Source organism: Engraulis encrasicolus, chromosome 15, assembly GCF_034702125.1.
Source record: "Engraulis encrasicolus isolate BLACKSEA-1 chromosome 15, IST_EnEncr_1.0, whole genome shotgun sequence".
Classification (NCBI taxonomy): domain Eukaryota; kingdom Metazoa; phylum Chordata; class Actinopteri; order Clupeiformes; family Engraulidae; genus Engraulis; species Engraulis encrasicolus.
The window spans coordinates 4,284,969-4,305,829 of record NC_085871.1 but is presented as its reverse complement, the minus strand read 5'-3'; the positions used below and the strand labels follow the sequence as shown (position 1 = coordinate 4,305,829).

The 20,861-nt window shown below is 42.4% G+C and overlaps 1 protein-coding gene across 2 annotated transcripts in view; it reads left to right on the top strand.

The window, feature by feature from the left end:
* Window positions 1-12,731, top strand: part of braf (B-Raf proto-oncogene, serine/threonine kinase) — a 44,389-nt gene extending 31,658 nt beyond the window's left edge. For both annotated transcript variants that reach the window (XM_063216831.1, XM_063216830.1), the window contains 3 exons: window positions 3,610-3,744; window positions 5,029-5,182; window positions 8,338-12,731. In XM_063216831.1, the coding sequence (XP_063072901.1) occupies window positions 3,610-3,744; window positions 5,029-5,182; window positions 8,338-8,360 (312 nt within the window). In that variant the 3' untranslated portion in view covers window positions 8,361-12,731. The remainder of the gene's footprint in view (window positions 1-3,609; window positions 3,745-5,028; window positions 5,183-8,337) is intronic.
* The last annotated feature ends 8,130 nt before the right edge of the window (window positions 12,732-20,861 follow it).

Genomic DNA, 20,861 nt, shown 5'->3' with positions numbered 1-20,861 from the left:
CATTGTGACTTTTACTAACATTATTCATAGCCCCAATGGGACGGCTATCATTGGCAGCTAGCTAGAATATACCATGCATAGAGGTAGAAAATAACACTAGAGAGGACCCCGCCCCCCTTTTACGGCAATTTGTAGCGGCCATTATCTGTAGGTAGATCAGAGAAATGGAAATTAACGGAGAACGAGGCTCACCTCTGTCAAAAATGGCTTAATCATGTGAAAATGTCCATCAACACACTATACAAGGACAATAGTTGAAGTGTGTTGCTAACTATGTTCATAAAATATATTATTTGATTTTTAAATGTATTTTATCGACTCATATGATTTCAGTAGATATGTAACCTTACATTTAAAATCTGGTCTTTGATTAAAGTGTTACTTTATATTTACACAGTTTTAGTTAATTTCTTGACAGGGGTGGGCATGTTCTCCATTGACTTGCATTGCCTGAAAGTACCTACACTACCTACGGAAGTTGGGAAGCTCCAGCTGCCATTTCCCAGTGCTGTCGCAAATTGCTGTGTCCTCTCTAGTGTTATTTTCTACCTCTATGATACCATGCCTAATAACATGCGTTTCATCCTCAAAGTTTAGCGCGTTTGACTGGCTACGTGTAGAACTAGCTGTAGTTGTCTTTCTGACAACGGATAATTTACAGTCTCACCTGTAATCATAGCATATTAACTTTGTTGTTGCGGATATATTTAAGAAATAAGTTGAAAATGGGTTGCATTTTACAGGGGTCGCGGAGGCTATCCCTGGCAGAGCCAATATTTTATGCCACGTCTTGTTCTGGGAAGCAGTGTCAGGGTTCCCACACGTCCTGGAAAACCTGGAAAACCTGGAAATTTAGAGATATGTTTTCAAGTCCTTGAATGTCCTGGAAATTCACCAAATGTCCTGGAAAAAAATATTTTGTCCTGGATTTTTTTTCCTTCAACTTTTTCCCGATTTTGTTTGTGGTATAATTTTTACTCTTTTTTGAGTCTAGACATGACGATTGAATTTATATCCACGCATTGAATACATTATTGTCCACACACACATGCACAGTTTGGTAAGGTTGCCATCTTTGATTGCACTTATACACAGTTATATTCTTTGACTCAGTGTTGCCAAAAGTCGCTACAAGTCGCTAGTTGGCTTGCTGAAAAGTCGCTAGATGATATGATGGCGTTATATATCTCTCGAAAACATGCCTAGGGTCATAATAGGCCTACAAATAGGCAGTGCTAGCACTTACTTACAAAAAATTGTAGTGCTATCTTTTTTTGGAGATCAGAGCATATCTGCAGCCCTGCTTAATCGTAGGAAATGCTTCTGACAGCAGCTCAGCGTCACTGAGGTGCTGTTTCCACGTAGCTGGATATTTTTGTATGTGGATATTTTTTTCTCCTGCTTGTATTGGTTTTGCATTGGTTTTGGCCTTCCGTTTCCACGTAGCAGATATTTAAAATCCAGGTATAAAAAGCAGGAGAAAAAAATATCCTGTTTAGGGGGCTGAAACGCATTTGTTACAATGGAGGATTTTTTTATCCACATGTTGCATTTACACCTAGCAGGAGAAAAAAATACCCTGCTAAAAAAATATCCTGCTACGTGGAAACAGCACCTGAAAAGACATGTTTTACCAAAAAGTTGCTAAATGTGGATTTTAGTCGCCGAAAGGTTAAAGGTTAAAAGGTTAAAATGAACCATTCCATCTGTTGTTTAATTTATTACTTGTCCCCTGTCGGTGTGTCGCTGTGTATGCCCAAATTGTGGGTTCGATGGAGAAAACATCCGTCCTAAATTACCAAAAAATGGTCCTGGTAATGTCCTGGAAATGTCCTGGAAAGTGATTTTTAAATAAGTGTGGGAACCCTGAGTGTTCTCATGGGTGGTCAATAATTGCCGTTTCGGTGTTTGTTTCACTTTCAAGGCTTGTTGTAGGCTACTCTGTGATGCTATTTTTGCTAACTGGAATAGTGTGCAGCAACAGTTGTGTGTGCTCGTTTTTGAGTGGCTCAACGTCTGTGCCCATCTTCTCGGACTATACGCTTCGTTTGAGTTCAGTTATTTGCGCACTGCGCACTCAGGACTGATAGGTGGGTGATTTGTCTTGATTCGAGTGGAAAGTTGCGCGACAAGCTTGGGAAAGTGTGCTACTTTTGTTATATAGACGTATGTCTGACTGTGTCGTGTTTGCTTGCGTCGTGTCAGCTTGTAGGATAGAACATGAGTGCGTGTAGGAATCGGGGACGTTTTTTAAATCAATGGTAAGCGTGTGCCTGGCACCGCACATCGAGAAGCAAAAAAGTACCGGTCCGGTAGCCATAGGTTTTCAAAACGGTAGAATACAAGAGGTAGACTACCGCACCCTGTTTGTAAACATCAACAAGTTATTTGTAACAGGACGAATAGTGAAAAACATACAAAATAACCAACTAGTTTAAATGTCAGAAATACAACTGCAAGCAATGCGCACCAGTGCTTTCACCAGAACAGTGTTTGCCCATTCTGATGGGAAAGACAAAATATAGCCTACTACTGCAACAAAACAAAAAAAAAACATAATGGGATCACTGTATCAACGCATTGCAATTCCAAGTCAATAATTCTGTGATATCAGCTAGACCATTTTGAAGCAACACTCAATGTGAATCCATTCTGCATAATGTTGTGAACAATTCATAAACAATGGGTAGAAATAAGAGGAAATAACCAAAACATGCCCCAAATTGCAGTTCAATGTTTGCAGTCTGATATAGTATCCATTATCCCTCCATTCTCGGCCAGTTCTAGTCAATCTGGTGGCCTAGGCCTGACCCCTTTCCCTCTTTACTTTTTTTGTATTTAGAAATTGGCATCTGTAAACATAGCATAGCATCTGATCTAGTACCTACAGGTACATTCATACTGAGTGTGTATATAGGCCTACTGAGTGTATAATGAATATTCATTACCTCCGCCAAGGAGGTTATGTTTGTTAATGTGAAGTGTAGTGTTATGTTGGTTGAAGTTCTGATTTTGTGGCACTTTTTGGTATTACTGGCGCCCTCAATACATAGGCCTATTCTGCTCCAGGTGACTGCCCTGTCTGCCTATGCCTAGTGCTGGCTCTGGCACCATTCCTTGCATAAAACCAGTGTATGTTTCGTTATGAGGGCAGAGCCTGGCTACATTAGTTTTCGTTGGGTTACGGAGTGATACTCGATCGGGTGCCTAACCGGTAAAAAAGTTCAGTCAGATGACTTTTTTTTGCTTTAATCCCTGACTACAGGTATACTCGGAAATTCAAAATGGCGCTAATGCCATCCACCCTTATACTGTATGTAAGATTCACCTGCTATGTACTGAATGTACAGTATGTAAAGTGTACATTTCAAAATCATAATGAATACTTCATACTTGGTGTTGGTAAATATTCATGAGAAAGATAACATGTAATGGAACTTTAAGACATTCTGACTGTCTGTCGAAGCCACCGTCTGTCCAGGCACTGTTTCTTAAATCTACTCAAACTTGAAAAGAGGAACTGATATCAACTGATGCATCGCTAATGTCGCTCTCACTCTTTCTTTCTTTCTGTCTTTCTTTTGCACCCCCCCCCCCCTCCTCCATCAGATCATCTTCATGGTGGGTCGGGGTTACCTGTCTCCTGACCTGAGTAAGGTGCGCAGTAACTGCCCCAAGGCCATGAAGAGGCTGATGGCAGAATGCCTCAAGAAGAAGCGGGAGGAGAGACCCCTCTTCCCACAGGTGACACACACACACACACACACACACACACACACACACACACACACACACACACACACACACACACACACACACACACACACACACACACACACAGAGCAAGAGGAGAGACCCCTCTTCCCACAGTTGCCCACATACACTTAAATGCTTACGATTATACAGTTATGATCACACAGACTCCATTTCTTACTCACTCACATCCTCTCTTTCTTTCTATCTATCTCCAGTTCCATGTTTCTTCTAGACTGGCATACACACTCGTTCTCTCATTCTCACTCCTTCTTTCACACATGCTCACCCTCACACCTCCCTCTTACACAAAGACACACATTAAATGTGGGCAGCCGTGGTTACGGAGGTGAACTTCACATGGGTTGCAGATTTGAATCCCACCCTTACCCATCCTCCCTACACCTCTATCCATGGCTGAAATTGCCTTGAGCAAGGCACCTAACCCCAACATTGCTCCAGGGATGGTAACCAATACCCTGTATCTAAAAAGCTGTAAGTTTCATTAGATAAAACCGTCAGCTAAGTGTAATGTATTGTTGTGTAATGTAATGATGTATTGATGTGGTGTAATGGGAGGCTGCCCATCAAAACCACTAGATGGCCTCAGAGTGCCACAAATGCACCTACAGCCACTGGAGAACATGCGCAGAAGCAGAGGATCAGGAAGTGACAGACAGTGGAACTGCTGCTGTTGTTTATATGAACAGAAGGCCTTTTTCTCTCAACTAAAGCACAGCACAGTCAGTCTTATTCACTACGACCGGCAACAAACTGTTTACTGAGGTTGTCAATAAAGACACGGATTTAAAAAAATACTGAAAACACAAAAACAAAAAGGACAGGGCATCATGGAAAAGCAAGAGCTGTGGAGAGAGCGGTGAGTCAGATTATGGGAAAGGGAATGATATTGAATGACTCCTTGTGACCTTTCCAAAAAGCATCTCTTTAATCTTCTCTGGGACAAAAAAAACACAATGGCATATCCACAGACACCGCACACATGGACACTGATGAGGCATCGAGGAAGTCCATGTAGCTCGATGTCTTTGTGTTCAAGTTCCCTTGAGCGTAATTGCGCCTCCCTACACTACTACTACTACTACTACTACTACTACTAATACAATGGCTGCAATTACCACTTCTACTACCAGCAGAAAGAACCATTTATCTTCTTTTTGTTAAAACTACTGTAGCAGTAGTTATTGTGTACCTGTATGTCTTTTGCTTTTTGTTTGTTTTCACGATTTATGTTTTTTTTTTTTAATCGTGCAGATCTTGGCGTCTATAGAGCTGCTGGCGCGTTCGCTACCCAAGATCCATCGCAGCGCCTCTGAACCCTCCCTCAACCGCGCCGGATTCCAAACCGAGGACTTCAGCCTGTACGCCTGCGCGTCCCCAAAGACACCCATACAGGCCGGCTGCTATGGTATAAACTATACTACACACACACACACACACACACACACACACACACACACACACACACACACACACACACACACACACACACACACACACACACACACACACACACACACACACACACACACTTCAGCCTGTGTGCCTGTGCGCCAGGCCAAAGACCTATTCAGCAGAGGCGATTCCTCCTTGAGTACAAGGGAGGCGCCGCCTCCTGTCCAAAATCACGGAGAATAGTATGTAAACTAATGCTTTACACGACTTAATAACATTGCTATTTCAGACCCAGCTCCATAGAAAATGCATGTGCTCAACTTAGAGATGAAACCAATCTGTAATACGATCCCGAGGCTTGCACGAGTTTTTTTCCGCTCATGACAACGCAAGCGAGTCGAGTCTCAATGGACTTCAATGGCATGTGGGATTGTATGCTTTTCAATGGCAAAACGGTCATTGGCTATTGCCGTGAAATGTTTTTGATTTTGAGACTGAGCCTCACTGGGAGTGAATGGAGAAGAGAGAGGAGGGGGGAGGGACCGGAGACTGGAGCTCCGACTTGTGATTGGGTGAACCCCGTGTCAGTAGGCTACAGTAGTTGATTTCATTTCGAAATGCGGATATGTTATTAATTTGACTGAGAAGTTTCGTCGTGGTAACCAGTGGGGAAGCTATTCATTGCGGTGTACTCCAGTTTTGTGTACATATTCTTGTAAACCTAGTGTTGCGAATAAAGTCTTAATAGTGGCACGTCCTTATCTTTTTTAATCTCCCAATTCAAAAGTTGAAGTTGCCTATATACTTTTCGTTAGGGCTAGCTTGCAAGAAAGCTAGAGAGCTATGCAAAATGCCAAGCATTGTGGATTAAATTCTGGCGAATTCCAGTCGTCCTTATGAGGAGAAAATGAATATCAAGGAGCAGAGCAGAGCACTGCCTAATATTGACTTGGTGAAAAAAGGTAGGGAAGAACAACCGTTTCTTTTGAGCTTTCGTGGTGTGGTGTCTGACCAACTGGTTAACTGCCAAGTCCCGTGAGTGGCGAGTTCTTGTTTCCTACTGTGTTGGCAATGTCTGGTAAATAATTAAAGATTTTGCGACCTCTAGTGGTAAGTTAAGCCGTGCACCCAGTAATGAACAAAGACAACAAAGGCAAACTCAATCACATCATTATGTGGCGGAGGTAGGCCTAATGATAATAATAATAATAATAATAATAATAATTTTAAAAAAAAAAAAAAAAAGTCCCTAGGCTACAAGGGGGATAATGATTCATGATTAACAAATTTGTTTCAACAAGAGTCCTTTAGTGTGTGAGGCCATATGTGGCTCAGGACCAATGTAAGATGTGTGTCAACATTTTTTTGCGTTCTGGACATATTGTAATTGAACAGCCTCCCCTGTTTGACAGACTACCAGCCGCCACTGCTATACAGGGTGGCTGTGTGTCCCAAAATGCCTATACAGGCTGGCTGCTATGGTACAGTACACTATATACACACACACACACACCAGTGATTGCCTGGTCTTTGGTATTATCATCTTGGAATATGCCCATATAGGGAAGAAAAAACAACATTTATGGAATTATCTGTTTATTCACTGTATTCAGGTAGTCAGCTGTGCTCATTCTTAAAGCACACACTGTAGCTGAACCTTGTAAACATCTAGCCTGCCTATTTTGGATACCAGATGGAAATTAGCCCTTGGGCTACAATCTTGCATATTTACATATATGTACATGTATGTATATGTTCATTAATGTGCAATGTCCTGAAGAAATAAAGTAAAGTAAAGTAAGTAAAGTAGAACCTAGACCTGATACTGAATGTGATGAATGCTGATACTCATGATTTGACTTTTATCAAATAGAATGAACATCTTTTTACATGACCATAGGTTGTGTCTTTTGACGTGGTTGTTTAAATGAGAAGCAAGTCGTGCCACCAGAGTGGTTTGGAAACACAAGACATATTTTTTACACATGGACTGGCCACCACTTGCCAGGCTGTGCCCTCCTAATGAAGCCACACTTTCAGCTTTGCAACTAGTCAGGTCAAGAGCAATGCAAGTGCTTTCTGAGTTCCCGAAAATACGGAAACTCCTCCCACTTTGTCGGTAAGCAAACAACCATAAGCAAACCAAGAGAGGCTGGTCAACCATGCCGGAAATTTTAATTGTTATGCTCTTGGTCAGACCAAGTCTCGAAGAGATTTGAACGTCGAATGATAATCAGACAAGGCCACCACAGAGTCCAGACCTCAACATCGTTGAGAATCTTTGGGATGTGCTGCAGAAGGTAGCATTCAAGCTAGCATCATCAATACACGATCTTGATAAAAGCTTAATGCAGCGCAAGATTGACATTTCTGAAACAATGCAACACCAAATGTGCGCCGTAGTCAAAGCTAAAGGCAGTCCAACAAAATGGTGCGCGTTCGCCTTTTTTGGTCAGGCAGTACATTTGTGTGCCTATACATACAAAAAAGGCGTATAATAACTCAACTTATAGACATTTAGAACACTGTGCTACATACCACACGTATGTCTTGCCACATTGTCAAAATAGTTAAATTCAAGTCTATTTAAATGTATAATGTTTCTATAGTGTGCAAAATCGTATGTGTACATCATGAATCCTACTATGCATTCACATGCTTTCTGTCTGAATTATTTGTTCCATAAGCAATAATGCCATAACCCTGGCCCTGCAGTGGCCTCCCGGTAGGGCACTCGAATACCATTCGGCTGACCCGGGTTTGATTCCCGGCCCGGGTCCTCTGCCGACCCCTCCCTGTCTCTCTCCCCATTCTCTTCCTGTCCATCTCTCACACTGTCCTGTCGAATAAAGTCAAAAAAGACCACAAAAAAATCTTTAAAAATAATGCCATAACCCTATGCCATAAATGAATCCTATTTCATAGGATGAACAACACTGTACATGACCGTTTGTTACAGAATAAGGAAGCTATTTCAAGTGTGCTATGATTGATGTTGCTGATAACTTCTTTCTTTCTTTCTTTCTTTCTTTCTTTCTTTCTTTCTTTCTTTCTTTCTTTCTTTCGTTCTTTCGTTCTTTCTTTCTTTCTTTCTCTTTTTCCTGTCTCTGTCTTTCTTTCTTTCTCTTTTTTCTGTCTCTGTTTGTCTTTCTGTGTGTCTTTCTACAGGGGAGTTTTCAGCCTTCAAGTAGTACTGCAGACATCGCTAGTCCATTCCTCATCACCTTTTTGCTAAAGTCTTGTGTTCCTACAGTGGGTTCATGCATAAAGCTGAAAACAAAAAAAAAACAAAAAAAACCTAGTCTCAAAGAATGTGCCGTTTTCTCTTTTCCTCTTAACCTGAAGAGCAACAGCCTCAAAATGGGAGTTGCAAACACAACATCGAGAAAAAAAGAGAAAAAAAAAGAAAAAGGACAAAAGACGGGGGAAAAAAGCTGACCAACTGATCTCTGCAACAGGACATCTCTGGTTCACAGTATGTTAGACAAACTTGATTTTTCTCTGCCACTGCCCCAACCACATCTTTCCTACCCTCGCCCTCCAGCCACAAGAACAATAACAACCACAACAAGACACTCGAACACAACAAAGAGATTGGGGGAAAAAAAGAACGGTTATATGATGGAAATTGAATTTCCAAAGGAGACTGTGGTGAGGCCCACACCAAGAAGACTTTTGAGGAGCGAGCGAGAGAGAGAGGGATGAGGAAATGAGGAACGAGAGGGGTTGTACTGGTCTACATCCCACCCCTTTGTAATGGGGAAGACAATGGACAGAGGTGTTTGAAAGGATGAGTGTGAAAGCATTGAAGTGGTCTGAGTGGATTGTGGCCCCCTCTGTTAAGACCGCTGCTGTGCCGTGTGTCTCCCCAGAGGGTGGACAAGAAGTGGGGTTGGATAGAAGCAATGGAAGGATGGATGGATTCCCATCCAATGGATGATGGCGATTTCAGTAGTTTCGGCCAACCATGGCACAGAATGGTCATTTGTCCACCAATGGCTTGCTTGAGGACCGTGAACAGAGAGAACAGCTGCCCCCTCCTCCCGTGGGGGTTGCTTTTTGGCTGATTGGGATTGGCTCTGATCTGCCGTCAGTCAATCCATGAGAGGTGTTGTGTAATAGGGCCAACTTCGTTCGGAAGATGACTTGAATGACACTTTTTTTTTTTTTTTTTAATATACATACAGTACATATGTTTTGAGCATATTGGGAGCTACTGGTGGAAAAAGCTTTTGTTTTCTTTGTTTTTCTTTTCTTTTCCTCTCCTGTTGAGCTTGTTGCAGCAGATTAGGGTTTTTTCCCATGTTCCTTCCCTCCTGGCTCTGTATAAAGGCAAGTCCTTTACATTCCCTCCCCTTCCCTCCCCTTCCCTTCCCTTCCGTCCTAATGGTGATTATCCCATTGCCTGTACAGTGAAGACGAGGCTATATCTGGATTTTTGCACCATCCACAGACCCTACCAGTTCCCCCCCAACCCCACAATCTCTTACATTCCACAGCTGTGATGACTTTGCGCTATTGTACATGTTGTCCAGAAGGATGGTAATCGTCCAGTGTAGTTATAGACACTTTTACAGTCCAGAATGGTGTGTTTCACTAAAAGTGATTGTCCCTGATTGTCATCTTTGGGGTAATCCTTTTCGAGCATTTATTTTAAAAAGTTGTTTTGTTGAAAAAAAAAGCCTCACAACCTCCATGTGCTTGAACTCCAGCTTTGAAAGGATACAGCACAATTCCACATAGACCACAAAGGTTTTATAGTTTATTCTCTTTTTTCCCTCCTTCTTTCGCCAGGGTGTCCTGGCATCTAGCTGATAAGCTACACTCAAATAAGAGGAGCGGGCCGTCCACTCCGAGCTAAGCAGACCGTGCCGTACCTAGCTGTCAGTGTCTGTCAGGGAGATGATCTTGTGCCGCTGCTGTTGGAGCAGAAACCAATACCGTACAAGTCTGTTGTAGTGGCGCCATGTCCTGTATTACAACTGCTGATATCAATATCACAGTAAGAGGTGCATAAGGAAGCACTTTGTGGAGCGCCTTTAGATTTTATATATCGTCACTGTCCAGCAGAAACCTTGTATCTCCACTATTTGATTTGATTTTGCATCTGTTCTTTATTCATTATGAAATCTAAATCAGTGCTACTGGTCGGTCTTCATGAGTAAATGTGTATGATGAATTATTTAATAACCAACTCTCATGTTGAAGTGATTATCTATTTTGAAAATAGTGCTTTATAAATCAGTGTGTGAAAAACGATGAAAAGTTGAGATACAAGGTTTCTGCCTGACAGCGACGATATATCCTTTTTTGAAGAACAAATGCTGGGGCCTTGTAGCATGAAGAGAGTTTCGCTGTCTGGAATGCCAGTCACAAACAGCCTGGACTGGCATTTGTTTGTAAATGTTTTCGTTGATGGTTAACAGGAAAATATGTGAAGTATGCTGACTCGGAGAAGACTCGTTTAAGCACAGTTTTTTGTCAAGGTCAAAAGGCATAGTCAATGCAGTTATTTCCAATTACTGACTGTCAGTTTAATATTGGTCATAGTTACAATTGTTGTGTTTTTTTTCTCAACATTTTTTTTTGCAAGCTTTGCCATTCAACAAAATGGCTGTGTCTTACTTGCCTTGTTTCAGATGTATGGGTGGATGGAGTGTTGCAGATAGCTGTCGTTAACCAAAAGATTTGGCCTATGAAACGTCCAAGAAGTTACAAGATGGCTGCCATCATTCTGTTGCATAAAAATAGTCACACAAGAGATAATAATACCTCTGAATCTTGCCATTTTTTGTTTAGTTTACTTCCTCAATTTTTTTTCATTCCAGTAACCGTTGAGGGGTCAAAGATTTTTATTTTATTTCATTTTTTCTATTGTTTTGCCTTTGATTTTCTTGTGGACAGGCAGGCCTGCAGAGTTAGATTTTATTTATGTGACTTAAACTATATTGAACTCTATCTCTTGTTTGTTTGTTTGTTTTGATTCATTCTTTCCTAGAGTACTTTATTTTTAGCTGTAACTATATCTTTTTTTTGTTTCTTAATTTTTAATGTGGATCCTGCAATGCTTGTACTTGCACTTTGTGGAATTTGGTTGAAACAAATGAGCAGTTTTTTGCCTTTTCATGGCCTAATAAATATTGTCATGAGCGTAATGGCATCAGTTAATGAAGCGTTGTGAAACAGCTGTGTATTCCTCTCACTTGCTGAGGGGGCTGAGAGAGAGAGGGATAGAGATGGAGAGAGTGGGAACAGTGTTGCTGAGAGTGGTTTTTAGAAAGGATGTCGTTTTCCTCTCTGGTTTCCACCCATCCACCCCTTTATTTCTCCTCCTCTCCCATTAGTCTTGACTTCCCTCAATATGATGTTTTTTTTTAATACTCTTTATTTTTTTGTTCTTCATTTTGCCTTTTCAACCAGTGCCATTCCTCAATATTTGGTTATCTGTCCAAACAGCCCCACATCTGAGAACGTGTATCTGCTTGCACTAGCCTGGTCGCACACTCTTCCTTTTATAAAGATCACCCTGCCCCCCTTCTCTCTCTCTCCCTTCCTCCCTATTCCTATCTGATTCAGGGGAGGTGTGAAACAGATGTTGTCCTTTGGAGGGGAACGACATGGTGCATACACAGCACTAGTAATGTTTTGTTGTGGGTTTGGGTGCCGGCTACAGAAGTGCTGTGTTGGTTTTCATAGCGTATTATTTGTAATGTTGTCTCCTCACCCTCATGCTTGTTGGTTGGAAAAGACAATGGTTGTCTTCTGTCCAACTGTGTAAACCAGGAATGGCACAACTACAGGATGTAGTGAATGGGAGTATGTTTTTATTGAGTGTTTTTATTTATTTGTTGATGTTCTTATTTGCTATGAGAATGACGTTGAATACATGACCGAATGGTGGATATTTCCAGATGTTTGAGCTTGGCTGTGGAGCTGTCCCCCGCAGTAGGACTTGAATGAGGTGTCTTAATATGTATTCTGAATATATTTTCCATATACTGTATATGGAATACATGTTGGCTCTAGAACCTTCCCTCTCTCCCTCCCCTGCTTAATGTTTTCGCTTCCAGAATGTTCTTAGTGTCTAAGAGACTTTTTCGCTCACCCTTCCCCTTCCCCTGCCCCACCTACACCTACACTCAACCCCATCCCTTCTTCATTCCTTTCTTCTATTCCTGCTTCTTAGCCTGATCCTGAATTCTGTCCCATAGACCCACTCAGCAGAGCACTATCACACACCAAGTTTTTGTTTTGTTTTGTTTGTTTTTTGGGAGATTGTTTTCACCTGTAAATAGCTGTACAAAGGAGAAAACAAAAAAACACTGTTTGCTAAGAGGCATGGAGACTAAAAACATGAAAATGAGCTATGAAATATTTCGAAATGAAGACATTAAAGGTTGAGACAAAAAATACCCCAACGTTTTGATAGAGGAAAAATTCTGAGAAAATATTTCTGTGTAAAAAATATTTAAGACTGTATATTATAAAAGGAAACAGAGCTTAATGTATTTGTTGTGAATATGAAAAACTGATATATTAAAGAAGTGCATGAAAACTGTCAACACTGCAACAGTTGTATTTGTTGAATCCTTCTTTGTATTCGCACAGGACCGGGCTCACTGTTATTGTTGTGGTGATGGGTCATTGATCACATGTGTTACTTGTGACGTGTTTTTAGTCCCCTTGGAGCGCTGCTGTATTGGCGGCGGTCACTTATTTGTGCTGCTTACAGAAAAAAAAAAATCTGCCCAGGTGCAGTACAAAAACTCACTTGTCAAGTAATTTCCAAGAAGATGGATCCCACACCTTAAATCCTTTTTTTCTCCTTTCTTTCATTTTTGGGACAGTTGGGAGAAAGACCCCACAACAATGGTCAATGTTATTCTGTGTGGAACAATGAAAGAGCAGGTGAGATTTTGGGGAGGCAGGACCCATCTTTTTGGATTCCATACTGCTTTTGCCAACAATTGTCAGACGGTGGTAGGGTTATTGTAACATTTTGCTTGTAAATACAACTGTTTTCTGCTGTGAGGGTGTGCGTGCGTGTGTATGTGTTAAGAAGGCCTATAAATCGCATTAAAGGATAACTTCAGCCAATTTTGAACCTGCAGTTGTGGGTCCTGGACTTTTCAGTACCTGAGATTGTCTTTTTTCCCCTTTTTTTCTTTCAGCCTTTTCCGAGATCCTGGTCATTGTAATGGGGGCAGATGTTTGTTGATTTTGTATAACCTTTTGGATGTTTTTGGGATGTCTTTTTAAAATGTAAACAGAAAACTAGCAAACAGCAGTAGCTTTTGGGAAAATATTTGGAGTAGGCCTATATTAAGAATTTTTTAAATGTAAACAAAAGCTGCCCCCATTAGAGTAGCTCTGGGGTCTGTTTCTCGAATGCGTCTTTGCTATCGTCGTTAGCAAAGTCCTTCGTAAGAGCTACTCAACTCTCTCTCGACAGCGACGCTCACCACTAAATCCAAGGGAACGATAAAATCCAACTTAAGACGGTTAGCAACGACAAGAACCGAGAAATGGACCCCAGATCTCGGAAAGGGCTGAGCCGAAAAATGTGGCATCACCGGGTACTGACAAGTCAAGGGTAGCGTGAGCAATACAACAGCATATTGAAATTGACTGAAGTGGTCCTTTAAGGCTGGTTAGTCTGACGTGTCCTTTCAGTGTGCAAGATGTGTATAAAGACACATGTAGAGAGAGGAGAGTATCTTTCATTAATCCCGAGGGAAATTAAGGTGTCCACGGTCTGTCTGTCTGTCTGTCAGTCAACAGCCGTGCCTACACTGTAAGATGCATGAACAGTATACTGCCCTACAAAGACAAAGCTATTTCAACTTTGAAATTGAGGGAAAAAAGGCCTTCAGAGTATTGGTATTGGGTTGGATATTGTAGATACTGCAAATGTGAATTAGCAATATCTCCAAAATAGGACTCATTTGGACCATAAGGCTTTGTCACAAGATAAAGGAGATGTTATGAAGACAAATTTCAGTCTAAACTCTATTTTAACACAATTTTGCCTTTGTAGGGTAGAATAGCACAGCCATGTATCCTCACAGTTGCCAATAGGCTCATGTCCATAGATAGAAGGTAGGCAGACAGACAGACCAGAGGGGGCAGTAGCTCCCTCTGCAAGAAAGAGCTCTTCTTGAGACATGCTTTAGACACGAGCTAGATTGTGTTTAACACACATCCAAAGAAACGGACCTCAACAACATCAACACATCCCAGAAATCTCCTGTATACTCCACAGTAGTGTATTAATATTCTAAGGTGACCGTTTTTGTTAAGTTGATCATTTGTGTCAAAGGATACACACTGGTTGTACACACTGGATATTAAACACTTGATACTTTGTGAATGAAAACAAAATGCTGTGATTTTCGAAACATTTAATCTGTTAAAGTGATACTGTCTCATTTTTGGAAATAGGCTAAGCTTATTTTACACCTCCCCTTGAGTTAAATAATAGGGTTTTGCCGTTCTCATGTACTTTGAACCGTTCTCGGGGTATGGCAGTGCAAATTTTACCTCCATGCTAGCAGTTAACATTCAGTCCTATGAGACCAGCTCGCGGCAAACTGGTCTCATAGGACTCCATGTTAACTGTTAGCATAAAGCGGTTGAAAGTACAGGAGAATGGTAAAAGCCTATTATTTAACTCAAGGGAAGGTGTAAAATAAGCTTATTTCCAAAAATGGGACAGTATCACTTTAAGAAGGAGCATTGTGCAAAGACAACACGTCAGCTGTTAAAATCAAGCAAAATTATTGTTTTGCGGGGAATACTTGTAAATTTCACACATGCAGCAAATCTCAAAAAAGTTGGGATGGGGCCAATGCAATGCAGTTTTTGTGGGATGAGTGTACAACCCAGATGAAGGAGGACACTAAACAGTTCATTACATTAACTGATGATTGTTAATAAAAGACAGTACTTTTTTTCCGGAACGTGATTTCAGCAGCTCAACTAGTTGATGGTTGACCTCTTCATCATGTTTTCCTTTTTTATGCGTAGTACAGTATGTGACTGATCCTGAATGCAAACTTGCCCATTTTTATCATCTGGTTACCCTTGTGATGGAGCTACACTGTTGGAACGTAGTAGAGAATGCATTTTGCAATTTGCCAATATTTTAAGGCCTACCTTCACAATATTATGAATGGGTGACTGTGCTTATGCTGTTACAAACCCATACAGTTATGCTCGAAATATGTGATAGCAGTGTCTTTAAAAAGGTGTGTGTGTGTAAATGTAAAAAAAAATCTTCAAAATAAGTTGAACACAAATGCATTGGGCACACTGAACATTCTATTTCAACACAAGACATTTGGAAAAAGTAATTCAATTTTATTATATTTCACAGAAAGTGAAGTCATGTTGAAAAAAACGTTGTCATCTGTCTTTGGAAACTGAAAAATGTATGGATTTGATGAGCAGATATTTCATGGTCCACTGACTCCACTGAAGACTCAGTTGACAGATGCACCTGGTAAAGTCTTTAGTACGCCCTGTTGAGACAACAGCAACATCTCGGTTGTGCTTTTTCCTCGTTATTTTTCCATTACATGCAGTATTGTCTATTTGTGTACTGCCGTTGTGTTCATCTGTTGTGGTGTGAAATGGATTCCCCCTCTGCTTCTCCCTCTCTTCATTCCATATAGAAAAACATAATTAGCCATGCTTTTCCATTTAGCCATCAAATCATGGGGTGATGCAAGTCATGGACGGAAAACAAAGTACATTTAGACTGAGATTTGATGGGGTTGAACAACCCCTGTTGAGCTAAAACATTGCATGCATAGATTGTTCCCGAATAAGAAAGAAAGAGGGAACTGAAACCCAAGAACAAACCCATATAGTCACAACAAACATTTCAGAGGATAAGAGATGCCCTTTGGTGAAGTATGTGTGGGTACGTTTTGTAAAATAAAAAGAAACCTTTATGTTTGTGCACCAAAAAACAAACAAATACCTGTATAGGCCTACGAGTACCTAACAGGATTTGCAAGGCTATACAGACATAAGCTTACTATAATAAACACGTACAGAAGACAACAGGTAGACAGACAGAATCATTTAATTTGGCCAGTGACTGACTGCAGATGTGTCAAAAGTAAAAGTACATTTATTGTGTAAGTACAACACTAGCACATGATATTACATAGCTGTTACACAATTTACTCCATTGTACCTAATGAGATGGATAGACTGTTTTGCTACTGAAAAACACTAAAACCCAACAAGGACCCACTACAACCTTGATCCAACCAGTGCAGAGTCAGCTGATCGTAAGTCAAGTTCACAGGTCTACTGGTTACTCGGATAGCTTACCTGTGTTTGTTTTTTTTCTTCTACTTTTGACACCTCTGCTTGACTGTGACCAGCAGATGCTGAGGTCAAGGTCAAGGTCGAGCTCAGCCCAGAAGCAAAGAGAAGGAGAGAGGGGGGCCAAGCCGCCAACAGCTCTGAGTTCATAGGACAACTTACCTCATATTTAAAAGATGCCTTTTTCTTCCGATTAGTCCTGGACTAGCCACGGGGCAGCTCAGACGTTGAACAGAGGGCATCCATTTAAGAGCCTTGAGTAAGACGTGAGTGGATTTGAGAGCCATTCAGACAGTGTTGTTTTCCTTCCGCAGTGTTGTCTGGTCACGCAGTGTTGTCAGTGGCCAAGGAGCGTGACCCTGTGATTTCCAGAGCAGGTGTTCCTCATGTTCTGCTGCACACAGCTTGTTATGCTTGACGGTGCTTAAGAGACTGGAACCGGTGCCAATGGAGTTAATGTCCTTCGAGTAAGTAAGAAAAGCCCTACTTGTGCTCTACTCTCTGATGTCTTTAACTTTAAGCTTCTTACATTGAGGCACATCTTCACAATGTAGCCCCATGCATAATGCACGTTGTTCCACCAGTGGAACACTGTAATAGACATTGAAAAGCTAACTACTGTTGTACTACACTACTATGAGCTATGACAAGGATACAAGGATTTGTCATGTACATAGAGACACTTTCGTGTCACTTGTATTGAAATGCATGGCCGGTGCAAAACAAGTGTGCAGAAGAAAGGTGAAGAAGAAATAAAATAAAAATAAAAGGTGTGTGTGTGTGTGTGTGTGTGTGTGTGTGTGTGTGTGTGTGTGTGTGTGTGTGTGTGTGTGTGTGTGTGTGTGTGTGTGTGTGTGTGTGTGTGTGTGTGTGTGTGTGTGTGTGTGTGTGTGTGTGTGTCTTCAATCAAATTAATTAGGAGGAATTCAGTAAGCAAATCTGACAAGATCTTTAGTAGTGCACTACGACTGGGGTCATTGCTATTCTGATAACAGCAAATTTATTGTGCTGTGTTTTAAGGCACCATTTCATAGACATCCAAATCCACACATAATGCTGGGTACACACATCATAACAGTGCACTCATTGTCCCGATGCACTTTCTTTCCAGTGGTGTACATAAGGGTGTCACGTCATGTCATCATCATAAGCTTGGCATGACGCATGCCAGGACACAGTACTGATGTTTATTTGTCATAATGTGTCATTCGGTTTTTGGAATACCATGACACCCAAACAATGTCATCTAGAAATTCCCAAAACCTGAACGACACATTAAGAGAAGGCACAAGCAAAAGTACACCAGAACGATTTCGTTTTTTTAAAAGTGAAAAACAAGCCACATCACGCTGAGACAAAAAACACATACTGCAAATGTAGTAAATTGCAAATGTGTGCTTGCTTCAGTGTGGACGCTGCATTGATGAGGGAGAGCAGCGGAGGGCAGACTTTATTGCAGAGGGGGGCGGGAGAGGACTCTAATCTTGGGGATGGACTGCAGGGGTGCTGACCCGCTCCCTGATGACGCTGAGTAATGAGGTCTCCTGGGGTGTGGGGGGGCAGTGCAACAGGGCAGAGTAACCTCATCCAAAACTGTCTCCATCTCTCTCTCTCTCTCTCTCTCTCTCTCTCTCTCTCTCTCTCTCTCTCTCTCTCTCTCTCTCTCTCTCTCTCGCCCTAGGACTTAAGGGAGAGGCCAGGCAAGGACATCGGTGTGTGTGTGTGTGTGTGTGTGTGTGTGTGTGTGTGTGTGTGTGTGTGTGTGTGTGTGTGTGTGTGTGTGTGTGTGTGTGTGTGTGTGTGTGTGTGTGTGTGTGCGTGCGTGTGTGATGGGGGAGTAGAGCCAGGAGTTGGGTGTAAAGAGAACAGGGAGCGTGTTTCTATGAGAGTGGGTGGTGGTGGTAGTGGTAGTGGGGGTAGAGGTGAGGTGACGTCAGCCAGACCTATCTGCCCAGAGAGCATATGTTGTAGGTCTTGCCTGGTTAACACCAGGTGATTTCACAAGTAAGAGTCTGGGGGCTACCTATACAATTTCTTGTAGGAAAGATGTGGTTCACGATTGCCCATGGCCGTTAATTGGGCGTTACAAATGTGTCATTTGGCATACAGGTAGCCCATTTCCAATCGTGTCAGTTATATCTATTCAAACCTAACTGCAGTCATCACCTTTCCAACCCTCCCCGCTCTGTGACTGACTCCCTAGCTCAGGTTCCCTTGCTTAGGGCAGCGGCCATGCTGCCTTTCAGATCGGAACGACTGTGCAAAGCAGCATGGGATTTCCCAGACTAATCTAGGCCCAGTGGTGGGAGAGGACAGGGAAGGTGGTGGTGGGGGTGTTGGTAGGGTGTTGGTAGGGTGAGTGAAGTGGTACCAAGGATGGATTACTGCATGGGCCTACCGGGCCCAGGCCTAGGGGCCCAAGAGAATTTTGCATCCTCACATTGCATGACATATTGCTCTTTTAACAACTGTATTTTCAAAATTTCTCCAGGGAGAACCTCCCGAACCACCAACGACAAACGGTCTCTAACATCTTATCTGGCCAAAACCCCTGTTTTTTGGGGGTCTTTCTTGCTGTCTGTCCCAGGGGTCCATGGACTCATGATCCGTCCCTGTGTGGTACAGTGAGTGGTAGAGTGAGAGAGGCCCTAAAACACCATCTAAACCCACTTCATAAAACCACAGAGTTATGGCCCCACATTAGGATTTTATTCCCTCCTATGTGTCTTTTCACAGACCAACCAGCTCCCCCGCCATTACAGTTTTTTGACTGCTTCACAGCAGCTATTTATTTATTTATTTATCTATTTATTTTTACTTGCCTCTTCTATGAGGCTCTCCCTCTCCCCCATCAAGCCATACAAAAATATATATCAGTCAGGATCCCATCTCATGAGGAAAGGAGGAAGGTAGGGAGAGAGAGACAGACAGACAGACAGACAGACAGACAGGAAGAAAGAAAGAAAGAAAGAAAGAAAGAAAGAAAGAAAGAAAGAAAGAAAGAAAGAAAGAAAGAAAGAAAGAAAGAAAGAAAGAAAGAAAGAAAGGGATTGATAAGGTGAGAGGGACAGGGAGAAAGAATAAATGACACTGACAGAGGGGAGAGAGAGAGAGAGAGAGAGAGAGAGAGAGAGAGAGAGAGAGAGAGAGAGAGCGAGCGCGATTGGTGAATGCGTACACATAATTCCACCACCACCACATGTGTACGCATTCACCTGATTCCCTGTGAAACATGTATTGAATGATATATCTGTTTATAGGGAGTGCATAATCCAAGGGCAGGTCTGGACACTTCATCTGGCATACAGAGCATTTTCCCGGTGGGCGTTTTTGTTGTTGTTGTTGCTGTTGTTGTTTTTGTCTTTGTGAGGAGTTCCATCTTTAATATACAATAGATAATGGACTGGGCCTATCAGTCATGGGTAAGCGGTTAGGGCGTCAGACTTGTATCCCAAAGGTTGCCGGTTCGACTCCCGACCCGTCAGGTTGGTGGGGGGAGTAATCAACCAGTGCTCTCCCCCATCCTCCTCCATGACTGAGGTACCCTAAGCATGGTACCGTCCTGCCACACTGCTCCCTTGGGGCGCCATTGAGGGCTGCCCCCTTGCACGGGTGAGGCATAAATGCAATTTCGTTGTGTGCAGTGTGCAGTGTTCACTTGAGTGCTGTGTCACAATGACAATGGGAGTTGGAGTTTCCCAATTTCACTTCACTTTCACATAATATCCTATAAAATCAGGGGGGCTGTGTGAGAGGTGGGTGTATGCCAAAACCGGTCAGGAGGACCCCATGGGGACCCCATTCCATTTCTCTGTCACTGCTGATGCCACTAATGTTAGCTGGTCTCCTCACATTGCCGCTCTGCAGCTCTACTGCCCTACTGCCCTCAGCTCAAAGGAACATTGTGGGGAAGGTGGCTCCAACATTTACAGTACTTACCTTCCCACCTCTTCATTAGTCTTTGGGACTCCAACTTCTCCTCTCTGTGTCCATCACTCACATTATCCTCCGTAGCTGTTACTCTCCTTCCCATCTCTGACTTCCCCTTCCCTTGCCCTCCGTGTGTGTGTGTGTGTGTGCGTGCGTGCGTGCCAATGTCTCTGTCCTGCCACACCAACATGTCGGTAGTCAGGCGGTAGTGGCACAGGAGATGGTTCAGTGCTGCACGGCATCTGGAAAATTTGGAGAATTTGCACGGTGGCGGCGTCCCGTTGAAATGAATGGCAAGGTGTCAAAATAGCATTGGCTGTAGGAGGATTTTGAACACGACTGGCCATGCACGTCAACGCTGTCAGTGTGTAAGGCTGAGGAAAACACATCGCCAAAGACTCAGTGGAAAGGCCGCCATCTTCTGT